The 21,639-nt window shown below is 43.0% G+C and overlaps 9 protein-coding genes across 9 annotated transcripts; 6 read left to right on the forward strand and 3 right to left on the reverse strand.

The window, feature by feature from the left end:
* Positions 1 to 475: 475 nt before the first annotated feature.
* BDB00DRAFT_881339 (P-loop containing nucleoside triphosphate hydrolase protein) lies at positions 476 to 4,629 on the reverse strand (the record flags this gene model as incomplete). Its single annotated transcript, XM_053128071.1, has 16 exons — positions 476 to 928; positions 1,005 to 1,115; positions 1,197 to 1,311; positions 1,373 to 1,473; positions 1,549 to 1,646; positions 1,738 to 1,858; positions 1,931 to 2,002; positions 2,110 to 2,282; positions 2,361 to 2,498; positions 2,601 to 2,973; positions 3,049 to 3,273; positions 3,360 to 3,529; positions 3,619 to 3,757; positions 3,827 to 4,129; positions 4,219 to 4,546; positions 4,616 to 4,629. 16 exons carry the CDS (start codon positions 4,627 to 4,629, stop codon positions 476 to 478), a joined length of 2,934 nt encoding a protein of 977 aa, XP_052984324.1.
* A 41-nt stretch (positions 4,630 to 4,670) lies between these two features.
* On the reverse strand, positions 4,671 to 5,275 carry BDB00DRAFT_496647 (uncharacterized protein). The gene is made up of 3 exons (XM_053117594.1): positions 5,061 to 5,275; positions 4,858 to 4,942; positions 4,671 to 4,783 (listed from the first exon to the last, which is right to left on the reverse strand). Exons 1-3 carry the CDS (start codon positions 5,231 to 5,233, stop codon positions 4,724 to 4,726), a joined length of 318 nt encoding a protein of 105 aa, XP_052984325.1. The 5' UTR covers positions 5,234 to 5,275; the 3' UTR covers positions 4,671 to 4,723.
* Positions 5,276 to 5,974: 699 nt separating this feature from the next.
* On the forward strand, positions 5,975 to 7,076 carry BDB00DRAFT_755403 (uncharacterized protein; the record flags this gene model as incomplete). Its single annotated transcript, XM_053118835.1, has 3 exons — positions 5,975 to 6,371; positions 6,469 to 6,690; positions 6,760 to 7,076. 3 exons carry the CDS (start codon positions 5,975 to 5,977, stop codon positions 7,074 to 7,076), a joined length of 936 nt encoding a protein of 311 aa, XP_052984326.1.
* Positions 7,077 to 7,218: 142 nt separating this feature from the next.
* On the forward strand, positions 7,219 to 8,198 carry BDB00DRAFT_755268 (uncharacterized protein; the record flags this gene model as incomplete). The annotated part of the gene is made up of 3 exons (XM_053118825.1): positions 7,219 to 7,479; positions 7,557 to 7,699; positions 7,781 to 8,198. The coding sequence occupies 3 exons, from the start codon at positions 7,219 to 7,221 to the stop codon at positions 8,196 to 8,198; spliced, it is 822 nt and encodes a 273-aa protein (XP_052984327.1).
* Positions 8,199 to 8,686: 488 nt separating this feature from the next.
* Positions 8,687 to 9,789, forward strand: BDB00DRAFT_496933 (uncharacterized protein). Its single transcript, XM_053117595.1, has one exon. The coding sequence runs from the start codon at positions 8,891 to 8,893 to the stop codon at positions 9,626 to 9,628; it is 738 nt and encodes a 245-aa protein (XP_052984328.1). The 5' UTR covers positions 8,687 to 8,890; the 3' UTR covers positions 9,629 to 9,789.
* A 1-nt stretch (position 9,790) lies between these two features.
* On the reverse strand, positions 9,791 to 10,718 carry BDB00DRAFT_913734 (protein-tyrosine phosphatase-like protein; the record flags this gene model as incomplete). Its single annotated transcript, XM_053128682.1, has 2 exons — positions 9,791 to 10,357; positions 10,509 to 10,718. 2 exons carry the CDS (start codon positions 10,716 to 10,718, stop codon positions 10,013 to 10,015), a joined length of 555 nt encoding a protein of 184 aa, XP_052984329.1. The 3' UTR covers positions 9,791 to 10,012.
* Positions 10,719 to 17,590: 6,872 nt separating this feature from the next.
* BDB00DRAFT_750174 (uncharacterized protein) lies at positions 17,591 to 17,824 on the forward strand (the record flags this gene model as incomplete). Its single annotated transcript, XM_053118602.1, has 1 exon — positions 17,591 to 17,824. A coding segment is annotated over one exon (234 nt), but the record flags the coding sequence as incomplete, so codon positions are not given.
* A 9-nt stretch (positions 17,825 to 17,833) lies between these two features.
* BDB00DRAFT_743823 (uncharacterized protein) lies at positions 17,834 to 18,073 on the forward strand (the record flags this gene model as incomplete). The annotated part of the gene is made up of 1 exon (XM_053118502.1): positions 17,834 to 18,073. A coding segment is annotated over one exon (240 nt), but the record flags the coding sequence as incomplete, so codon positions are not given.
* Positions 18,074 to 19,551: 1,478 nt separating this feature from the next.
* On the forward strand, positions 19,552 to 20,559 carry BDB00DRAFT_755563 (uncharacterized protein; the record flags this gene model as incomplete). Its single annotated transcript, XM_053118842.1, has 1 exon — positions 19,552 to 20,559. The coding sequence occupies one exon, from the start codon at positions 19,552 to 19,554 to the stop codon at positions 20,557 to 20,559; it is 1,008 nt and encodes a 335-aa protein (XP_052984332.1).
* Positions 20,560 to 21,639: the final 1,080 nt, after the last annotated feature.

A 21,639-nucleotide genomic window follows, 5' to 3' on the forward strand; every position in this document is an offset into this window, starting at 1 on the left:
ATTGTTTTCTTTTCAATCCCATTTTCCATTATCTTTTATTGTTACATAACCACGCTTTTTGTAATACACATTGCATCAAAACCGACATTAGCAAACCATTACAACCCCAAAAAATCATAAACACAGAACGAGGAAAGATGAATTGTGTCTAGGCAAACCTTTTAATTTGAAATTGTCGGAGGTGATGCATGAAAATAGGAGTTGATAATCTTTATCTATTATACAACAAAATGTTCTAGTTAATGATGACTGATAGGTGCTGGTTTTGTGAGTGGTTTTATTTCGTCAACACCCATCGTGTGCCTTCTCGGCGCTGTTCCACTTCAATTGCTGGCAATGGCCAATCCTTGGGCCCAAAGTTTGGAACAACATGAACTATCCGTCGATCCTTCTTCTCGCCAATCACCCTATTTGCAAGTATGTTACATATCAGCAAAAGCCCTGCCTTTTTAAGATAGAGAACGGAAAAGACAGCTTACTTTGGTAAAGGATAGTTCAGTGGTCTACCATATGTACACAGCTCCTTGCCCAAGTTACATAGCCATTTGGCTTCTACGGCTGTAACATTCTTCATCCAGGTATTGTTCGGTGTCTGGGTCAGTTCGCTGTATGCAACCATGACCGGCGGCTCTTGCACATAAAGGACCGATGTTGGATGGATAAATGCATCTTCGTTGCTCCACATGAGTTTATACGCCACACCACTAGCATTCTTGTGTCGAGCTCCTTTGCCGCCGCCCGCTTCTAAAACATCAGCGCGCACGGCAATGCTATCAATGAAGCCTGCAGTCAAAATTTGTTGCAAAATCTTGAGTTGCTTTTTGTTGGGTGGCCTGAGTTTTGGATCGACGCAGATATCGACACCTGGGAAATTGGAAGCGACGATATTTGTAAGTTGGCGTCGAAGTTGACGAATTTCGGTCATGGCCTATAAATACATATACAAAGGAGTGCATTATTAACAACTAGTTCACAGTGCTTTGAAAATAGCTATTATACTTTACCTTTTGACGCAAACCATGTTCACGACAGAATGAATCACTTGCATCGGCATATTCATAGGCACCGACAGTGGTGACTAATGTCAAGATATCACTCGCCTCTGAAACAAATGTCTATAACATACACTCTTAATGAATAAGTCTCTCTCTTGCTTCTACGTAGGAATTTGAATCCATTGAATTTCGAAAGCTTACCATGATATGCTTCTGGTGTTGGCCTTCGTTGGGATCAAAGGGATTACCAACAGATAAAGCAGATACCATGATAATAACGTAAGGCAAACAACCATGCTGCTGACCAATGATCAACCTATTGAAAGAAAGGGTTTTAATAACATGGTCGCCTCAACAAGTATATTTAATATACTCACATTTTAGCAAGACGAGGTGTAACCGGGAAAAGAGACATGGCTTCACCAAAATCAGTGATATGTTTGGTCATCTTGTCGACACCACCAAGATATTGAAGGAGCTGTACATATCAATTAAAAGTAAGTTTTTCTTCTCTTGTTTTCACATTAGACTTTCAAAACACATATACTTTTACCTTTTCGGCTTTATACAGACTTTCTCGAGGAGGTGGAGTTGGGAAGGGGAAGTTGACCACTTGATCGATGTTCATTGATTTCATATTCAGCACCACACCTATTTGTTCAACGGAAACGTTAACATTATGCCTAGTCCACTTTTTATAGTACCAACATAACAGTTGATCAACAAAATACAGCAAACCGACCTTCTAAAGGCATACGCTTGATTTCTGGAAGCGAGAACTTTTCGAATTCGTGATCAAAGACTGCAGACGAAAACAAACGATAACAATGACCCGCTTGCGTTCTACCAGCACGACCAGCACGCTAAAGCAGATTTCATTTGAATTAGAACACTGATATAGTAAATAATAAACTTCTAATGCTCTTGATATTTACCTGATCTGCAGAAGCTTTAGATGTCCAATTAATCTCAAAGGATTGTATACCCGTTTCGACGGTAAATTTACGCTATGATACAAGGAGAACAGAGTGTCAGTTCCTCACCAGCTTTTCGGTCGGCAAGAGGGGCCCAAGATCATACTCTCTATCCGATATCGCATCATCGGTGTACTTACATCCTTTACTTTGCCACAGTCAATGACATACCGAATGCCAGGAATGGTTACGGATGTTTCGGCCACGTTGGTTGCAATAACACAAAGGCGTGTGCCTTCGGGTGGTGGCTGGAATACACGAAGCTGGGCCTCCGTAGGGAGCATAGAGTAGAGTGGCAATACGTGCAAGGGTGCTATATATGGATAAAACAGCAGTTATTATACATCCTTTAACAAATACACACTATCCAAATAGACAAAAGAGGTATTACCATCCTGAACAGATCCAAGTTCTTCTTCATCAAAACCTTCTTCGATATCTGTATCATCCCCTTCCGATTCTAAATTGAAATCTTCTTCGGCAAGATCATCATTCTCACCGAGATCGACGTCTTCGTTCTCGACATCGGCTGCAAGCAAACGAAAGCCATAATGGAGGTGTCAGAAAGAAAGGAGGCCTCGTCTTTCTCTAAATTTCCTTGATGAAATTCCAAAATTGGGTATGTATTTACCTTGACCATTGGGGAGATCTTCAGTGTGTGTTTCGAGCTCATTTGCCTTGTCCTCTTGGACTTTCTCCGTTTGAGTAGCTTTAGGTGGCAAGGATGGGTATTTTTGTCGCAAAAGTTTGCATAAATGCGTAATTTCGTTTTGACCCGTCAAGAACACCAAGATACCGCCTGTTGGGAGTCGTTCGTGAATTTTGGATATCTTTTTGAACGCTTCACCGACATAGTCTTCAGGAGTGCGCTTATTGAAGTGCACCGATACAGGGAACTGACGGGCATCCACATTGATCACAGGTGGTGGTTTATCAAATAAGGTCTTGTTTTCGGTAAAATCGGAAACACGCAAAGTAGCAGACATAATCACGACACGTAATGGCTAATAGCAAATTATGCGAGTTTGCATTAGGACCCAGGCTATAATCAATGCTTCAATAATGTCCAACTGCTTTACCTTGATTTTTTCCCGATCTTCCCTACTAAGTTCCGCTCTCAATCGAAGAACACGGCTGACAACACCAATAAGAATATCAGTGTTCAAGTTACGTTCGTGAGCTTCATCGATAATAAGCACCGAGTATTTTGTAAGCAGCAGATCTTGCGAAAGTTCACGAAGCAAGACACCATCCGTCATGAATTTGAGTCGCGTTTTGCTAGAAGTTGTCGCATCATAACGAATCTTTTTGTGTGTGGTGACGAGCAAACAAACGTTGTCAGTTACATGACAGATATTATGGCCTGTAAGATAAATAGCTCATGCATTACCTGATAAGAAACCTCGCCTTCGGGACGATTTAATTCATGTGCAACACGCTTCGCCATACTGACAGCGGCAACACGACGCGGCTGGGTGATACCAATGAGGCCAGGATTGTCACTATCTGGATGTGACCAACCGGCTTCATACAAAAATTGTGGTACTTGTGTTGTTTTACCTGTATGAAAATTCGCAATGAAGAAAAAGAGGATCGTGAGTAATGAAGTTGATGGATCCGATTTTTTGCATAAACGCAAATTAAATTACCTGAACCAGTTTCACCACAGATGATGACCACAGTGTTATTTCGAATAGCTTCCATGATCACTTGTTCTTCACTACACACAGGTAACTTGGACCGAGCTTCTTGAACACTTGCCAAGCGATTGACAGGAACATTGAAGGTCTGTCACGGTTAATGGCATTAGTTAGTATTATGCTAACGGGATTTTCTGCTTTTTTTGCGATAGTTTACCTTGGCAACATCGTTACTCAAATCACCTTCATTGAGACTTTTCAGCAGCTTAACCTTGATTTCATCCGTTTCTTCTCGACGTAATTCGGGTTTTGGCACATTCTTCGCAGCCTCTACCACTTCTTCCAAAGCTGTTGGTTGTCCATCGATGTTTTCTGGCTCAAGCAAAGCAGCTACAGATTCTCGTGGCTTTTCATCACCGCTATCACTGTCGTACTCTGAATCCGAGCTGTCAAACGAAGAATCCGATTCGATTCCTTTCCGTTGCTTGAAGCGTTTGCGTGCTGCTGCTGGAATAAGAGACTATTACATTGTGTAAGTTATTCTGTATAATTTCGTACTCCTTCTTCAAACTGTTTATCCAGACACAAGTGGAGTAATGGTTATTTTACCTTCTTTTTGCGCTTACGCTTGGTCATAGGCATTGCTGGGGTATCGGACTGTATCAAAGCACTACCAACGGCAGATGCAGTTGATGCAGCAGCTTTTTCTGCTTCTGCAGCGGCGGTCGCTTTTGCTTGGGCTTCAAGTTCTTTTCGCAAAATCTCGGGATCGGCCTCTTCTTTTTCAACGAAAAGTCGAACATCCTCATTATCCGCTATATCCTTGACTCCCGCCTTATCTTCTAGGTATGCCTGGCGAATCTTTTCCCGTGCTGTAGGTCTTCCACGACCGATGGTTTTTGATGATTGTAGTAATTCTGATGACCATCCGGACGATCTAATAAAATATTACGTGTTCATCCCAAGTGTTCTATTACTGTTTGATACTTGTTATGATTCTGCTTACGATAATTGTTCCATGAGACCAGCACGCTGTTCTTTTTTCAGTTTTTGATCCTGTACTAGATTGTCAGAAAATAATCTTCTTAAACTGTACGGGGATACCTATCCTTGCTCAACTTACAATATATTTTTCCAATTTTTTTCTCTTTTTCTTGGACATGAATGGTGCTGGCTAAATAAAGTTAACCTCTGTTAGTATCCATATTTTTTTATTCACAGTAATACTTGTAGCAAAACAAGACTTACTGGGGGCAAGGACTTCTTCTTTCCTTCTTCAGGCTCTTCTTTAGTTTCGCCAGGAATGATCATTAGCTGGTTTGTATCATTGCTACTATATAATCGGATCAGTTATTGTATCAAGTCGATCGCGCGCTTTTTTCAGTGCAGACTCTACGCATTCCATAGGAACAATTGTCTGTAGCCTGTCATTTAACTTTTTGAAAGCTTACTTGTCAGTTGGTGCTGTATTTGTCGAGGATCGCTTTGTGGACGAGGAATCCTGTTGCAATTCTTCCGGTCGAAGTCTAAGTCCACCGTCTCTGGCTCGCGGGTGTGGTTTTTGATTTGCATTTCGAGAAGAGGCTCGAGCCTTCTCATTGTATCTTGGTCGAGATTTTCCCATTACTGGTGTATATGTATATCAGTAGAAGAGGGAAAAAAAGACAGCTCGATTTTATGCAAAAAATTAAAAAATGGTGGCTGAAAATACCTTTTGTATCACACGATCAGGCACTGTGGGTACAAGTGCATAAAGTTCTATTTACTCTTGACAGCTGGTTTAAAGTGCTCGGTCGGATTAGGCTCAGGAAAGTATACTGATAGATATGCACATCAGCATCCTCGAAACTTATTGAGCCTATGTATATGGACAGCCTAATGGATAGACCACACAGATAGGTAATAATTTTGTATCTGCTTAATCCGCCTGGCCCAACTCATTATTATTATTTCTAGGATATCGAGAGTCCCCTCTTACATTTCCTTGCTTCAAGATGTTGTATATATCCGATTTCAAAGCTGCTTCCATTATTGTGTCATTTGACGTTCTTGCTCTTGTTTTTGGGTACTGTCTTAGCTGTAGCAAACCTTTGTCCTGGGAGAATGCCATATCGTTTTTGAAATCCCCGCTGCAGAAAAAAAATCTAAAAATTTGCCCGCACTAACTTCTTTTTTTCTAAACTCTGACCACAAATTGACTATGCCAGCTGAAGAACGAAAACCTGAAGATCTGTTTGGTCTTGATCGAGAAGAGGACGGCGAATCTGAATTAGATCACGACGAACATGAAGAAGAGGAAGTAGACGATCGTTTTTCTAAACGACGATTACGACAAAGTGAAGATCTATTCGGCACAAAGAAAGACATGGCAGATTCCGAAGACGATGAAGACAGTGATTCCGATGCAGACGAAGACGATGATAGCAGTGAAGACAACATTAGCGAAGACGAAACAGACAATAAAGAAGCGGACGATAACGATTTATCTGAAGAAGAAGAGGATTTGAACGTTCACGATGGACAAGACGAGGGAGTAGACAAACATGGCAACGCAATTCTTGACCTAGGCGACAACAGTGACAAAAAGAAGAAAAAGAAGGTGAAGAAGCTGACTCCCGAAGAACTAGAAGCATTTGAGAAACAACAGAAGAACACGGGCGTGTGCTACATGTCACGTATTCCTATGTTTATGACACCTACACGTCTACGAGACTTTTTGAGCAAGCATGCTGAACTTGGCCGTATATACCTCGAGAAAGAAGGTAAGAGAGAAGCCTAGGCTGTGGAGGGAATCCTGCTGGTTTTCTAAGAGAAATAAACTCACGTATATCGGGTGACGGGACATTCGTAATTGCACAGATCCAAAAATCACAGCCAAGCGACGAAAATATCACAAAAACAAGCGTGTCAATTATCGTGAAGGATGGATCGAGTTCAAGGATAAAAAGAAGGCAAAACAACTGGCAGAATACTTGAACGCTCGCCAAGTGGGTGGCAAGCGTGGCAATGCATTCTATTACGAGACGTGGACGATCAAGTACCTGCCAAAGTTCAAGTGGCGGCATCTGACCGAACAAATGGGTAAGAAGATCTTCACAATTTCAAAGGTTATAGAAAGATTGCAGAGGTATTGATCTTGCTCCCTTATAGCATACGAAAGAAAGGCACGCGAACGACGATTGGAGGCAGAACTTGCACAGGCAACGCGTGAAAACCGAATCTATCTTGAAAACGTCGAAAGAGCCAAGATGCATCAAGGCATGCAGAAACGAAACCAGAAGAAGCGCAAACTTGCAGATGACGATGCTCATCAGCCAGAAGCAGAAGAGGAAATGCGACGAAGCTTCAAGCAGAGATCCAAGGTGGTCACTGAGGTGGCTTCACAGAAAGCTGGTGATGGAAAGGAAGCTATGGGTCGTCTGGATGCTAGTGTAAAGAATGTGTTGTCTCATGTACTTGGCAAATAAAAGCATATCTTATAAGCATAACAAATCATGACCAAATTTCGCGTTTTGGATTCTGCCTGTTTACTTTTTTCTATTTTACCACGCTCTCTGCCTTTCACTTTTTTCCCTTTGTGAAACCCAAAGATAGAGTGGCTCACCCAGAATGCTTTTACCTCATACTCTCTATGTCATTACCGGTGCCAGTCGTGGATTCGGGCAAGCAATAGCGAATGCCATTGCCTCCAAAGCTAACCACAAATCGACGTTGATCCTTGTTGGTCGACAGCGTGATCCGCTTGAGAACGTGGCCAATCAACTACAAGGGAATGCAAGTGTCACCGCGCGCGTCATTTCAGACGTGTCGCTCGACTCTGCAGTGGCAGCTCAAAGGACGATTCTCAAACCACTTGAAACCATGGTTACAGTAAGAGCTATTTGTCGGGTAGCAAAGGGGTAACTGCAGTTTGCTTATGCTACTACGAACCGTGCGGGCTATAATAGGAACTACAGCAACCAGTGACACGGGCCGTGCTGGTCAATAATGCGGGTTCGACAGGCGATCTAAGCAAAAAGGTTTCAGGCTATGAAGCTCAGGAAGTACAAGCCTACGTGGACATGAATATCGCCTCTTACATTACACTCGTGTAAGATACCTTTCTTGTTTCCGTATAAAAGTTCAAGTTGACTAACTAGTAAATCCGTGATTGATTTGCTCTTGTTATCAGATCAGGGTTTATTCGGCTATTCCATCCAGAAGAGGAGGATGACAACAGTGCTGCTGCTGCTGTTACTGCTGCTACCCGGCCGATTGCCCCGGAATTGACGATTGTCAACATTTCGTCTCTCCTAGCAGTCCAGCCTTTTGCCAATTGGGGGCTTTATGCTAGCGGCAAAGCTGCCAGGGACATGCTATTACGGATCGTGGCTAAAGAAGAGGTATGCTTTGAGTCAAACTTACAACCTGATCCCGATACAATAAATTATAAAAAAATGTTACATATTTCAATGCAGGAATCTGTGCGCACATTGTCGTATGCCCCTGGTCCCCTTGATAATGAAATGCAGCAGCATGTTCGGGAAACACTGGGTGATGCGGAGCAGAAAAAGCTGTACACGGATATGGCATATGAGGTAACAAAGTGAAGAGGATCGGGAAGACTGAGAGAGAAAAGAAAATAAGGAGGGAGATGTGTTTATTCGGTTGAACGGAAGAAAAGCGCCATCAATAGCAGCAGCAGCAAAGAAAGCAGAAACTTAATGCCATTGTCTTCTTTACTGTTTCCGTTTTCTGTAGAAAAAGCTGGTTGGCATGGATGCATCGGCCGATAAACTTGTGGAGATGTTGCATAACAACACTTTTGAATCAGGCGCTCATGTTGATTTCTTTGATCTTTAACTATTGTAAATATAACGGCATTGATGGTTAATGCAAAATAAGGGGAGCGTCCTCTTGGAAGATACGAGAGGTACAAGTGTGGGCCCACACTTCGTGCTGGATAAGCCAGCCAAAGTACTCAGCAAAGAAGGCTACAATACAATTGCTCACGAAAAAAAACAGTAACGGCCAACGCGTTTCTTTTTCCTTAAAACTCTCTTCAAACAATCACATTATCTTTGAAAGGAGGGGGCTTACGTGCGAGCGAGCGTTATACGAACAAGGAGCGTGCACATCCTCCTTGCTTGCACATATACGCACACAACGGGTTATTTTTTACTTCACGTACGGATTATTCATCTTCCTTTTTCCTTCCTCTTTTTTTTGCTCTCTCATTTGACAAGCGACATAAATGTGATATATAGTATCTAGACTTCTTTCCACGTTTTCCGCTTACCAGATGAACACCTCCAACGACGATATCCAAAATGCCACAGCCTCCCTGAACGACAAAATAACTGATGAATCCTCCGTAGTACGGTCGATTCAGAGCGATGAAAACCAATTGCGCACGCTTGTCGTCGTCCTGTCGCTGGCAGGCGGCCTTGTGTTAGCGTTAACACTGGGATTTGGAATCTATCTCTATTGGCATTGCTGTTCCTCACGTCGACAACAAAAGAAGAAGCTATCGCACGAGCAGAACGGTTATTTCTCAGACGACGATGACATAGACAGTTTCGCTAGCAATGACAAACCCCGTGACAAGCATGCTTCCCATCGGCCCGCGCAGTCGGCACCTCTTGAACAGAACTTTTCAGTAATAGCGCCCATGCCACAACCACCTTCAATACCACCCACTAATATCCACTATAACGGTAATCACAGCGGTGCCAACAGCATTGACAATAGCTGCGAATCCATGCCTGCTTCACCCACTCCTGTCGTAGTCAATCACGGTCCGGCACCCTCGGCACCCTCGGCAAAGGAGCTCGATCGTGCTGGACACCAACATATCTGCCATCATAATGATATAGAAGCCTCAAATAGTAATAGCGATAGTATCGACTACATGTTGATTTACGGAACGGCTGGTCAGCAACAACAGCAACATAATCATCATCACATTCACCACTTCCACTCGCATGCCGTCGGATTACCAGAGCAGCCGCCTCCAGCATACACTTCCCTTACTCCCTGAGCCAACATTATGCATAGACTCTCCTCATCTCTCTCCTCGTCGTACCCTCCCGCTTCAATCTGTTGTATCTATTCTCTTATTCGACACGCACACACACAGTCTTTGCTCTGATCCCGCATTCATTTCCAGTAACTCACAAAGTAAATAATGACACTATTAGTAAATATATACCAAGCTTCTCAATGGTCCATCGGAATCTTATTTTCGTATTTATTATGCAAAACAGAATACTCTTGGTAGTAGTAGTAGTACCACTAGAGGGGTCATACAGTCATGTGGATGACATTCTAAACATTTTACCAAGGGACGCTCTCCAAGTAGGGCTACTGGGCTTGTGCTTCGTGGTTCTCTTATAGGAATCCTGATGTATCAAAGAAAACGCATTTATAAATAAACCTTCTCCTTTATCGTCAGGGCCGGAAAAGAGAAAGAACGGAAAAGAAGGGGTGGGGGATAGTAGAGAAAAGAAAGCAAGGGGTTGAAAGCACTTACTAAATACGCAATCTGTGGTTTGTTGAAAGCACCACGACGCTTACTTCTGATATTTTCGATGGAATCCAAAGGATCCATCCCTGCCTCTATCAATGCGATAGCAACCAGCACGGGTGCACGACCCAAACCGGCGACGCAATGAACGGCGATCGTTGCCTTGACTGGCTCAGAAGGAGCTGCATTCAGTCGCACCTTCTCTATCAACAGGTTCCAATCGTGGACCAAGGCTGGCGATGGCTACAAATATGACAGATCTACCAGTTAGTGTCGCGGAAAAGGGATAATAATAGACGCAGAATGGGGGGGGCCGGGGGGCGGACCCGCAAAAAGGTGATATGTAATCTGTGTACAGTATCACAGAAGCGCAAGTATACACTGCACTACTTACCACACCACCATCCTTGAAAGGCAAATCAACGACATCAATATTATGCTCCGACAAGCGGATCGCACTATAGGTCGGCTGGCAGCAGCGGACGACGGCATGGACGTTCAGGTTGATGAACTGCTCGATATAGAAGCCCAGTGTACTCTCTGTTGGGCAATCCAATATCAGAAAACGCACGGGCAGCGCTGGGTCGTCGATAATCGACAGCATCATTGGTCCGACGTTGTTGTTGAGCCGTGCGGAGGGCTTTCGTGCAGTGGGTGGTTCGTAAGTACGGTTCACCATGGTGATAGATTGATGAATAGGAAGAAAAGTGCGTGTGCGCGTGCTTGTGTAGGTGGACGTTGTTTAGTGTGGAATAATTAAGTTGGAGTCACAGCCGTTGTTCTCGTGTAGAACGCAAGGGAGCAAAAATAAAAGACGAGGTGCAGAGGTTGTTGGTATTTAGGGTCGAAGGAGATGAAGAAGGTGGCCGACCGGGAGAACAAGGTGCCCAGCAGTGATCGCAGTAGCAAAGGTAACAAGACCGAAGCGCATAAGTTGGCTGATGATATCAAAAGAAGTGTTATGAAGAAATCGAAAAAAAGCGATGCTTTTTTTGTGCGTTGTGGTAAAGAAGTAAGAAGGGAAACCCCCCACGAAAATGGAGTTTCGTCGTTTTTATAGTTCGCCTAAAAAATATAGGTGGGTTTCAAAATTTACCGCAGTGCTTGGAGGGTGGCGCTTGCCATCAACACGCTAAATTTGGAGACTTGTCCGATAAGGGATTCTTCTAGGGGTTAAAAACAACACCCACAAAAAGACAAGAGGGCATGCGTGGTCCCGTATATGGCAAAATGGCGACCCATATTACGTACATGGCAATCTGTTTATTTTCTGCTACAGCCGCTACTGCTACTACGTTGTACTGTTTAGTGCAGTGCTGTGGCAGTAACTGGGGTTGCTTTTCCATGGTTGTTACGCACTTTGGTGTGATGCGCGCAAGTGCAGCATGTCGCAGCACCAGTATTAGCCGTGTCGTATCAAGATGATGCATAGGTACAGTGATAATAAAACAGCTGGTATTATACCAGTAGCTACTGAGAATGCATGCAAGATCTCTTACATAGTCAGTTTCGTTAGGCAACAAGCCGGAGCCTGTTTTCTTCATGGTTTTACTTCCATGGTCTCTTCATGATTAAGTAATTGTCCTGAAGCTGACTGATAGAATTGAGCAAGATTGTTCTGGCAAAGAAACTACACCAATGCAGGCTATGGGCTGGTTGGATTACAGTGTTCCACTGATAGTGGTGCATATTACTTGAGGTTCAGGTGCTCATCGCAAGGCTCCGAAGCACATACATCGGCAAATCGACTTTTCAAGTAAAAAACAGTTGCTCAGCATGTGCATCATCTAGGAACCAATCATACGATTACTGCTCCCCCACACGCTAGTTTCCATTTCTGTGATGGCTCGGCAAAATTAGCCACATGTGCTACAAAATACCCTACGGAAATCGCTTGTTCTTCTCTCTTTCTCCACATCTGTTTTAACGAAATACGCTAACAATCAGTGTATACATAAGCAATCGGCTGTACGGAATACCTAAGCGGTTGCGAAAAGGTTTTGGCAATGAATTACCAATATAGACAAGTACAGACAGGACGTACACGTAGTACACGACTTTCCTGACTGTTGTATGATAGCATAGTAGTAGCGAGTACCATACCAATTAGCGCTGCCAAAGTTTAACAGTCATCCTTCAATTTTTAATATTACCATGACCCTGGGAGAAGAAGAGAAGAGAAATTTTTGCATCAAGCAGCACAGAGTTTCTCGTGATCCGAGTGGTAAACTCTAAGTCGATTGCACGAAACCCGCTGCCGCAGCATGATGATAGCATCATCCTGTTGCAATTATTTCTCTTATTATGTGATCTGTATACAAACAAACAAAAGGCTTTGATAGGCTCGTTCCGCTATTAAAAAAATGCAGTACCCGAAATGCACGGGCTTTCGCAACAGGATCGGTGATCATACGGCTGTGATAATGAACGCGTACATAAACAAGATGTGTGGTTTCTCACGAGCCATACCCGTTTCGTTCCGGGTGCTTTTATACGGTCCAGGCACCGTTTCTGATAAGATCATCTGCAAGGGGTAGGGTAATGAGGTCTGTGAGAAAAACTACTAGTGTAGAGATAGAGGGACAAAGAACACAAGAGGCATTTATGCCTGGAAGTAGTCGTCATCATTACGACGGCCAAGGTAGCAGCTACACTGACTTTATTCTCTTTCCGCAGCTGCGATGAAGCTGGCTATCAGCAACAACAGCGAGGATGATGTTATTGTGTCATCGGTAAAAACAAAACATGCCATTGCAATGTTTGTCGTTGCACTCGCCACAAGAGAGAAAAAGGTGGTAATTTCTGGCTCAATAGAAAAAGAGCACCTTCTTGGGATGTCACGGGATAAAATCACCTGGGAAACTTTGTGTCTACGAATGAGTCATTTTGAGAGCGAAACGGGAAACCGAGTCAATCACAGAAAAAACACTGGGTCAATGAAAATAAATTGGGCCACAAGTCATATTTGGTTTGGGCCACGATATGCAAAAATTGACCTAACATCCCTTTTTCCTTTTTATTCAAGACATCTATGATAGGGGTTGGGAAATGGTTATTTGTTCCACCATCCTGAGAGAAACCATGGGCGGGTAGTTACCACATCCTCCGTCTCCACTTCGTCAACTGACGAATTGCCGTTTCGACTTCAGATGTGGTATGGTTCTCCGTTTCTGAAAAAAGTGAGTTTGCAATCTTGGCGCTTATCGATTGTTGATGTGGTGGTTTGTAGTAATATGTTTCAAAGGTATTGGAATGGAGACTCCAATTGGCATGTTTCTTGATCTCGTCTATGGGATGACCCAACTGGACGGCTTTCGTACTAGAAGCTGCTCTGATCGAATGAGCGGAAAACTCCGTGTCAACACCCGCGTCTCTCATTGCATCCTGCACCATTTTTGACACTGTGGCTGGTCGGATTGACTTGATCTTATCCTGCTGCTCTACATATGCTAGGAATAGTGTATGATCAACGGGCAAATTGTTGCGGAGATGGTTTGTTTTTTCCATGAAGAGGGCTACCGTTTGAACTGGGCAAATATCGTCGTCGTTGATGGTGCCAAGTTGTATCGTCTTTACTTGTGTCTCCTTCGGTTCTCTTGCATTGATTGTCGCTCCCACCAATTTTCCGTCCATGTCCCGCTTGATGTGGATATCTCTGTGCTGTAAAAGTCCAATATCAGAACGCGGTCTCCACATTGTGGTGATACACAGTAAAATAATGGCCTTCAGTTGTAGTCTTGTCAAGGTTAGCTCGACCGATGTCCCCCAGGTTCGTATTGCATCAATTATGACATTGACATCCCATGTCTCAAGTTGTTGTTTTGTGGGCAATTGTACATTATTCTTCCTTCTTGCTTTGAAGAATTCCTGGATCAATGGTTGTTTTGCAATGGGTGTTGTCTTCGGATGGCTGACGTTGAAAACTGACGCGATAGCTGATCGTATCACATTCAAGTATTGAATTGAAAATTGTTGATGGGCGAGGAGAAACTTGAAAACTTGTTGTACGTTGTATTCTTCAGGGTTAACCCGCGGATGTTGGTTTTTACACCAGTTAGTCCATAAACTCCATGCTGAGTCGTATGCTGTGTTCGTGCTTTCTCTTGTTGCGCCTTGTAGGAACTTGTTTGCTTCATCTTGTATTCCAATTTTTTTGTCTTGCCTTGGAAATAACCTCCAAGCGACTAAGGTCCATTGGTTGCTTACTTTCATGATCCAGGGTGGTGAGTGATTGATGTTGAGAATCATGGGCTACCAGTATTGGGTTGGCCAAAATGGTGTCACTAATACTGCTTCCTTCACTTTCTCTGCTCTCAATTTGTGTAGGACTCTTGGGATGAATTTCCAAGGTGGGTTGAGGTAAAGACCTCGTCGCGGCCATCGTTGAGTGAATGCATCCACCCCCTTCGCTTCCGGATCTGGGAGTAAGCTCCAAAACTGCTTCAGACGCTTGTTGTGCCTTGCCGCGAATGCATCGACCGTTAGAGGTCCCCATCTCTGTTTTATCTGTTTGAACCATTTGAATGGCAAGGCTTTCTCGTATAGTGGGATTTTCCTTCTGCTCAACTTGTCCGCTTGGATGTTCTGTACTCCCGGTATGTGTTGGTATTGCAACGTCATGTTGTATCGGTTGCATAAGTCCTGGATCTTGATGGCTAGTTCTTGTAGTTCCACTGACGCTGTTCCTCCTGCTTTAGTGACATATTTCAGTGCCGTGATACTGTCTGGCAGTATCTTGATCGAGCAATCGCGGTATTTTTCTTTGTGTAGCTGTAACGCAAACAAGATTGTCTTCAGCTCTCGCACATTGATCGATGCGTCTTTTTCTGCTTGTGTCCAGAAACCGGACGTGTCTATCATCGTTGAACTGACCCCCCATCCGGTGTCGGAGGCGTCGACGTAGATCGTCACTGCTGGAGTCTTGTATATTGGTTTCCTGATTGGGAGACCATTCTTCACTTGTGAATACTGTATCCACCACTCGATTTCTGTCCGGCCTTGATCTGACAGTGTACATGTTTGTTCCCATTGATGGCCGTTTTCCTTCAGACATTTCGCTAGGTCTCGTTGCAGAAAGCGTGTGTGTAGTAACGCTTCCCTTATTGCTGGGATCATCGACGTCATCTTCCCCAACAAACTTGCCATCCATCTGCAAGTCTTTGATGTCTCGTTTTTCGCCTGTCTGAGTTTCCAATTCAGCTTGGTCATTTTCTCCTTCGGGACGTGGATCATCATTGTCTTCGTCTTGAACCGGAATCCCAGGAACTCCTGTATATGTTTCGGCTCCAGTATGCTCTTTTCCCAGTTGATCAGAAAACCCAATCTTGTCAAATGGTCGATCACCGATTTTGTGTTGATTTTCATCTCCTCCTTCGACTGGGCTAGAAGACATATGTCGTCCAGGTAATACACCAGACGGATGCCTTGTTTCCTCAATGGTTCCATTGCATATCTCATTAGTTTCGAGAACACTCTTGGGGCTACACTCAATCCAAATGCAAGATCTTTGTATTGGTATATCACCCCTTGGTGACGAAATGATAGAAACTCGCGTGAGCATTGATGTATCGGTACAACCACATATGCATCCTTTAGATCGATCTTGCAGATGTAATCGTTCTTCTCCACTAGTTCCCTCAGTGCTGGAACACCTTCTATCTTGAAGTGGCTGCACTGCACAAACGCGTTGATCTTCTTGCAATCCAAAATTGGACGCCTCTTGTTTGGTTCCTGAATTGTGAAGAAATTTGACAGGTAATCTTCGTTCTGTGTCGGTGACACCTCTATAATTCCGGATCGTATAAACTTTTCTACTGCCAAGTCGACTGCTATATATTCCTCTTTGTCCATGTTCATCTGCTTCTGCTTCCAAGGGATTGGTTTCTTCGCCCACTGGATCTGGTATCCCTGTGTTATCATGGATAGTGGCCACGGGTGGTTCGTGATTTCTTTCCAATGGGACAGAAAATCTGTTAGGCGTCCACCAGGTAAGATGCCATCCGCGGGAATCTCGTAATGGTCGCTCGATTGGTGTATTTTCTGTGACACTGTTGGTTGTGATTGTGTCATATTGTTGGCTTGTGGAAGTGAGTACATGGATGGTGTAACTTTCTTGAGTGATTTCATTGGTCGGTTGATGTGCTTGTTGAGTTGTCGTTGTTCCTCTGTGTAGGACCCGCTGATTTGCCTCTGCCAAAAAAAATTCTTTCCTGAGTACGAATGATATCTACCACCTCGTGGTCTGTACGATGAGGATCCATGGACGTAGCCTCTTCCTCTGAAATGTCCACTTCCATAGGAGTAGCTTCCTCCTTTGGTCGATGATACTGCATTTTTGAGGACGCTCTCTTCATATCTAGCCTGCTGGATGCGTTGGACAAGCTTGGGAGTGAAGGCCAGATCCTTCTCTTCTTCTCTGTCTTCCTCTGCGATATGTTTGACATTCTCTAGGAGTCTGAGTGCCTTGGCTGAAAGTTCTTTGGCTTCTTAATCGACGCTTTTCCCACTAGTATATCCATAGACGGCCAGTCTTCTTGCTTTTTCGAGGATTCCCCCAAGATATTCCCATCTGATGTGTCTCCGCCTCTTTCCAGGACGAGTTGTAGTTCAGTGAAAATTTCGGTAGCAGCTCTTGCTGCCACTCTGAGCCTTTCTGATTGTTTGTATAGTGATGTAACGACTTGATAGGTTTCCATCTGGTGTCTCTTAAGGTCCTTGACGAAAACTTAGTTGACAGCTCCTGGTTTTGTCCAGCTGCCTCCTTCGTATTGTTGGACTTCCCACTTGTATTTTGTAATGTTATACCACAGGTCAGTCTGGGTAGACTCTTCCAAATCCTCGAGGATTTGCTCGGGGAGCTCAATTTTATCTTTTCTGCGTTCTGATTGACCTTCTTGGAGTCTGAGGCGTCTGCTGAGATCCAATAGCTCTCTGATTTCTTCATTGTTGTTATTGTTGTTGATATTGTTCATAGTACTGCCCCGATGCGTGGCTTCGAAAGATATGGGGAATAGGGGATTGAATTATATTATGATATTTAAACGAAAAATAAAGCGTGGCTCCGAGAGCAGTTACCACATCTGAAGTCGAAACGGAGTCAACGGAGATTGTATTAGGTACGACATGCAATGTATTTTTTTTGAGACGCGCTTTATTTCTTTTGAGACTGTTGGCAATTTATTGAGATCTTTTTCGTCTAACATCTAACACCTAATGGACTTCATTCACTGCTACCCTGATGAGAGCCCCATCTCAACCTACGATGAGAGCTCAGATGAGATGGATTTCGCGATCGAGCATGGCCAATTTGAGATGCTCGTCGAATTTGACACTGTTCCTGAACATGAAACACAGCCGGTTGCAATAGACGAAGCAGTAGACAGTCTTCTTAAAGACTTTAAGGAATTTGCCATCACAACACCGCAAAAATACAAAAAGTACGGCGAAGACCAGATTGCGCGATTCATTGGTTTAGTTCAAGAGGAAGGACTCACAACGCCGAAAGCAGCAGAGCAGTGTGGTATACCTTGTAGCTCTGCTTACAGGTTACTGGACGAGTTCAACGCTGGTTCTGGCACAGTTCTTCCTGGAAGAGTAAAGAAGCAACTTCAGCGTGAGCCAAAAAAGCTGTTTCTTGAACATACAGCTTTTTTGATCAAGCTATTTAATGATAATCCTTCAATTGTTCTTGTGGAAGCAAAACAAAGGTTATGTCAGCATTTTGAAGAGCTTGAAGTATCTATTCTTGGTGTTTACAAGCATATTTGGGAAAAATGTGCGATCTCATTGAAGCAGGCGACCAAGTATACTTTGGAACGCGATGCCCCAAGGACTATTCAACTGCGATTCGACATTGTTGGTCAGTGGAAAGCTGCCGGTGTCAACTTTCAAGAAAATTGCGTGTTTGTTGATGAAGCAGGCTTTCACTCACAGTTAATGAGAGGCCGTGCATGGTCAAGAGTTGGAGATCCTGCAGTTGTAAAGGTACACACCCAAAAGGGCGTAAATATCAGCATAGTGGGCTGTACATCTTCCTTTGGGACGATCTGCTTCTCAAAGGCGGAACCATTAAAGAAGAGTGATGCTGCCAAGATTGAGAAGGAGTTTCCAGAGTCGGCTCCTAAGAAAAGAAAAGCTGGTGATCAAACCGATGTAAAACCAGTAAAACTCAAGAAAGGCACTACTGCATACCACATTGTCTAGTTATGGAGTCAGTGATAGACATCCTGTATAAACGTAATATGAAGAATATGTATATTGTGATGGATAATTGCAGAATCCATCACTCTCACTTTGTCGTGGATACTATCAACAAGCGCGGCTATAAACCTTTGTTTATGCCGCCATATTCGCCTTTCTTGAACCCCATTGAAGAATGCTGGTCCAAGATCAAGAAGAATATTAGATGCAACCCACTCGACAAATCTGACATGCTCACGCCACGCATTGCTGAGGCATGCAATACAGTTACTAAAGCTGATTGCCAAGGTTGGATAAAACATGCTGATACTTATTGGGATCGGTGCCTGCAAAAAGAGATCGGCTTGAAGTAGTAAGTTAAAATACTGTAGGGCGAGTTTGGAGCGAGTTTGGCGGAGTTGGGGCGAGTTTGGAGCAAGTTTAGCAGAGTTAGGGCGAGTTTGGAGCAAGTTTGGAGCGAGTTTGATGGATAGCTTTTATGCATCACTATGACGAAAACACTTGTTTCATTGCGGTACCATTGCCACATATGTCGAAAGTCTCTCTCCGAAGCTTCCAAATTGAAAGGTCACCTTCTCAAAATGAGGCTCAATCCATAATAATTAATTTTACTGTAAACAGTAAATTAATTTTAGTTATTCCTTTCACAGTCAAGCTAGCCTTCGTCCAAGTGCTCCTTGGCTAGAGAAGGGATTTACTCACTACCGTTGTGCCACTTAAAGTGATTTAAACTTAATGATTGAGAATAATCATCTTAGCTAAGAATTATTTAGGGGTTGAGAAATTATTTTTTTAACAAAAAATTAATTTTATCATTTATTATAATTATTTAAAAATTATATTACTTATAGTTTTTTAGCTAACAATCATTTTGCTAAAATCATTTTGCTAAGACTCACCCCTTAATGCATGATGCTTCTTTGCCCGCGCATAAGGAAGGCCGATCTTGCTATGACACGGACGAGTATACATACATTACACAACAAAACGACACGGCGCATCCTGCAGTTGAAACCCATTTCGCGTGTATCTCTTGTCTAGCACACTATGTGGACCTTGACGATCTTAAAGCACATGTCGACGAGTCACACATGAGCTCAGAAAAGGCCTCTGATCCTTCAAATGAGCATGCACACCCAACTACTGAAGATGAGCCGACACAGAAGAAACAACGCAAAATACAAGAAGAGGACGAGCCACTGCCAATTGTGAATAGCAAAAACAACCTTTTCAAATTCATGTCTGCCCAGCAAAGCTTTTGCGAGCTTGAAATTCCACGGATAACTTCAAAGACAATACAAACACTGGCATCCATAGCTACCATCATCGCTCCCTATAACCAACTATTGCCGGAGGACCTTTTGGAAGAGTTGTGGCAAGACAAAGCAGAGCACGCCGAACTCCAGATGTTAAAGCAATTCCCAACCACACATATCATGCTGATCGAGGCCATTGACCAACCACTGGAACAGTTACTGCAATGGCTTTGGACTTACGACAGCAAAAAGGCGTTGGGAACTGAAAAACAACTCTTACAAGCCATACGATGCATATTGACGGATTTTGCCAGTAATTGCATCAATCCCTGGAAGGCGCCCTTTTCAGATTCCAGCGAACGAGCTTTCCTGATAAATCACGTCGCTCCGATCTTCAAATCGTTCGGCAATCATACCGATTTGCTTTGCTTCAATTGGTGTGAAACTTATTTAAGGCAGCAAACTCAACAAGCACGGGTAATGGTTAGCACTGGCCAATTCGACAAAGCAATACTGCGATTTGTAGATGGACTGGGGTACGATAAGAACAATGACGAACGACTGGTGCTGGAAGCATCTGGTGGGCATGCATCTGATAGTCATCAACATGCAATTGATGACACGCTGAAAATCGTGCACAGTTTAATGTGTATTCTCAAAGGAGATGCCCGAAAGCATATCAACGGAAGTCTATGCACATACCGGAAGGTGAAAGCTTTTGGCGTCCAAACAGTAAAGTCATCTCTGATACTCTCTGAGATGAGTCTGGGTGAAGACTTGAAATACAAATACAAGGAGGTTCGAACTGCGGAGATTCCCATCAACGATGATCACAGAAGCAAATTTTTTCCTATTGTTGACTTACTGGCATATCTTATGGTGCAACTGGATCTCCAAATGAAGCATCTCAGTGGATTGCAGGAGGAACACGACGGCAAGGTGGTAGTCAAGCGAGAAGATACCATACGATCAACACTGTATAACACATAGGGGGACCAGCCATGGTTATGATGATTTTAATACGATCTAGTAACCCTAGATGACTTATTAGCTAAGATATATCAGGATAGCCAAATTCATTTTTATTGAAATAATTCATGCATGAATGTCTTGGCATGCATACATTTAAATTTTTGAAAAAAATAAAAATTGAATTTTTTTTTTAATATAAAAATAATACCACAGAATATAAAGCAAAATATATTTGTTATATTTTTTTTAGCACTCCAACAAAACTACCCCAACGAAAACACAACATGGACCAAATGAACCTCCTCACATTTATTGCCATTATGGCTGATTTTATTCCTATATTAGGAATAACATTGACGCTCTTAATAGAAAGAGCAAAGCATCTTGCTGAACATCATTAAGATGTTAGTGAAAAAACAATTGCTGACCAACTAAGGGTCGAACTCGAAAAGGACCTCAAAAAGGCTAACATAACAAAGGAAGTAAGGGACGAGAACCGTACTGCAATAATGGGACAGATTAGGGCTTTTGCAAAATTCCTCAAATCCTCAAATCCTCAATTTTCCGATGCAATGTTAGAGGGTAACACCTCTGGTGCAGATTCCTCGCAGGGCGGCAAAGAATTCCGATTCCAAAACACTAAAGGGCTGTTCACATATATTTGTAAGGACTTCCATTTAATAAAAGAACAAATCATGGAATGGTATATAAAACATGAACGTATTGGTTATCGAATTGAAAAGGCAATTGCATGTGATGAAATTGCACCAGAAACTGGTGAGAAACATGTTCATATATGGATACAAATGAATGAGCGGTTCGACACAAAAACAGCACGTAAATTCTTTACTATCGATGGTGTTACTCCAAATATTAAACCAGGTGGTAATCCACAAAAGTCCATTAGCTACTGTATGAAAGGAAAAGATTATATTTGTTATAATATGGATCCAAATTATGAAGTTAAGACCAGAAAAATACACCAACAGTTACTTGGATATCAATTAATTACGAAGCAGCTTAATATGCGGAAGGCTACCGAAATATATCCAGAATTGCTATGGAAATATGATACTGTAAAATCAAATTTAAATTCTT

Source organism: Zychaea mexicana (assembly GCF_025766255.1).
Source record: "Zychaea mexicana strain RSA 1403 chromosome Unknown BDB00scaffold_6, whole genome shotgun sequence".
NCBI lineage: Eukaryota > Fungi > Mucoromycota > Mucoromycetes > Mucorales > Lichtheimiaceae > Zychaea > Zychaea mexicana.